Source organism: Phaseolus vulgaris, chromosome 11 (assembly GCF_051622355.1).
Source record: "Phaseolus vulgaris cultivar YP4 chromosome 11, ASM5162235v1, whole genome shotgun sequence".
NCBI classification, from domain to species: domain Eukaryota; kingdom Viridiplantae; phylum Streptophyta; class Magnoliopsida; order Fabales; family Fabaceae; genus Phaseolus; species Phaseolus vulgaris.
Window position 1 is genome coordinate 7,620,682 of NC_143508.1, and position 2,461 is coordinate 7,623,142.

General features: G+C 41.4%; 1 protein-coding gene across 1 annotated transcript; it reads right to left on the reverse strand.

Moving 5' to 3' along the window:
- Nucleotides 1–286: 286 nt before the first annotated feature.
- On the reverse strand, nt 287–991 carry LOC137823369 (uncharacterized). Its single transcript, XM_068628477.2, has one exon. The coding sequence runs from the start codon at nt 989–991 to the stop codon at nt 287–289; it is 705 nt and encodes a 234-aa protein (XP_068484578.1).
- Nucleotides 992–2,461: the final 1,470 nt, after the last annotated feature.

Genomic DNA, 2,461 nt, shown 5'->3' on the forward strand with positions numbered 1-2,461 from the left:
AACAATCTTCCGTTGTGTGCCCAAAATTGCGGTGGTATCGACAATGCTTGGTTTGATCGGCACTCTACGGGGTGGGAGTCCTACTTGGTGCCTTCAGGAGATCTGCATTGAGGGCTTCCTCTAAGACCCTCGACCTTTCGGCAGTCAAGGGGGTGTAACGGGTGAAACGCGGTCCCTTGGGAAAGTCTCCAGGCTTCCCAAAATGTGTTGGTCTGCTTCTGTCTCTCCTCCTCTCAGGTTCGTCGGGTGCCTGAGCCCTGCTCCGGAACACTTTCAATTCCTCCAGCTACATGTATTTGGTGGCTCTTTGGCGCAACTCATCCAATGTCGTGGTCGGTTGCATGCATAAACTATCCGAAAACGGTCCCGGCTTCAGCGCAGTTATCATGTGGTGCATCGCCACTTCGGGACTTAGGTTTCGTATGTCTAACGCCGTTTTGCTGAATCTATTCATGAAGGCCCTCAAGGTCTCCGACTTCTCTTGCCGAATATTCACCAAGGCGATCGAAGTGAGGTGGTGTGGTCGGCTGGTAGTGAACTGTGCTCCAAATTTAGTCGCGAGCGTGTCAAAGCAATCTATGGATTGAGCTGGTAGCCGAGTGAACCAGCTCAAGGCTGCTCCCTTAAGTGAGGTGGGGAATATTCGGCACCATAACGCGTCTTCTGCCGTATGCAAGCCGACCTGTGTTAGGTACGCGTTTACATGCTCATCCGGATCCGTAGATCCATCATACTTATCCAACGTGGGATTGTTCCAGGTTCCCGGCAAAGGAACTTCAAGGATGGTTTCGGTAAAGGGGCTTCTTCGAGGTGTTGTGCCTAACGCGTTATTTGAGGTCGGTCTTATGTTTTCTTGATACGAGCTCCCGACCTCATGTGTATCCGCGTTCGCGTGATCTCCCGAGGGGATATTATCCACTGCTTCCGGTATTTCTGGCTTCTCAGCAAGCCTTTCTTTCATCCGAGCATTCTCCTTCCTCAAAGCTTCCATCTCCTTCTACATCTTCAAGATCAACGTCATAGGGTCTGGATGACTAATTTCTTCTTGCACATTCCTATCGTTACCTGTCATGTTCCTCGTAGTCACCATGTGGACAATTCGTGGGGTTTTTTCTTCTCGCCCCACGATGGGCGCCAAAATGTTCCTACAAGATCTAAACCCTGTAGAACACTTCCTCTTGTGATGTCTTGTGAGGTTCTTCTCGTCTTTCCGGCCTTTCGGTTAGTCTTCTTTCTGTTGGATCTCCTTTGGTCTGGACACGATAGGGGGAGTACCTGCAAAGACACTCCGACGATCAAGTCAGACCGAAAGTTAAGTACCAGAAGAGTGGGGAGTGAATATTACCTTGGGTGTTGTGCCTCTTCTGCTATTTATATTGCTCTAGGTGGGCTATGGCTGCTGTGGGCCTGCTTTAGGGTCCAAACGAAGGTCCAATTGTGCCTTAACCGTGCTTATCATTTAAGTTGGGTTGTTTATACCTAATTACGTGTTTAGCTTCGCCTGTTGTCGTCTAGTCGGTTTTGTCGTCTAGTCGTCCTTTCGGTCATACAGTTTTATTTATAGACTCACCTAATTGATAAAGAGGGTATTTAGTACAATTCTCTTCCGCAAGCAATGTCAGAGGTGAATGCATCAAATTCATCTTCACTTGAATGCTCTAATGGCGATTCAGAATCCAGTCAAGGTCAATCTTTGTCCAATAATTGGTTGAATGAGGAAGACGATGATTCCACCAAAGAATCACAATCTGCTCTTAATCAATCTGGTGCTTTATATTATATTGTAAAGAAAAAAATACAGACATAGAAATCTGGAAAGAAAACATTTGCTTATATATAGTGCGCCAAATTATGTTGAAAAGAAGAAAAGTGAGAACACATTTGTGGAATTTTTGGTAAGTGGTGGAATAAAATAATTATGTTTTTTTTAAGAGAAATTGGTAAGATAATGAGTTATATACTGCATGAGTTGAGTGAAAGTGGACACACGTGAGAGACAGTGAGAGCACACATGTCTTAGTCAAACACACTATCATCATGTTGCTCCCAATGATATCAATTTTTTTTAAATATTAGGTTTTAGTTTAAGTGTTATATTAAAAAAATGTTATATATTAACAAAATATAAATGTAAGAAGAATTGTGAGTTTTAACTTAACTATATTTCGATTTTGATTTATATAATATTTTATTCATTAGTTTTAATGGCAGGAATGCTATTTTTTTGCAGGATCTTGAAATTCGTTCAAATTCCAATTGATGTTTCCAGCTACGTTCCAAATTTAATTTGGTGTAATTTGTAAATTTGGTGTTGTTTGTAAATTTATTTCTTAATTTCGTGTTATGTTTAATTCAGATTTATGTGAATTTCAATTAGTGAGTATATGTTATAATTTAATTTTAAAATTTTAATATTTATTTCAGTTTGGAATTTAGTGTTATTTGTAAAAAAAATTATTTT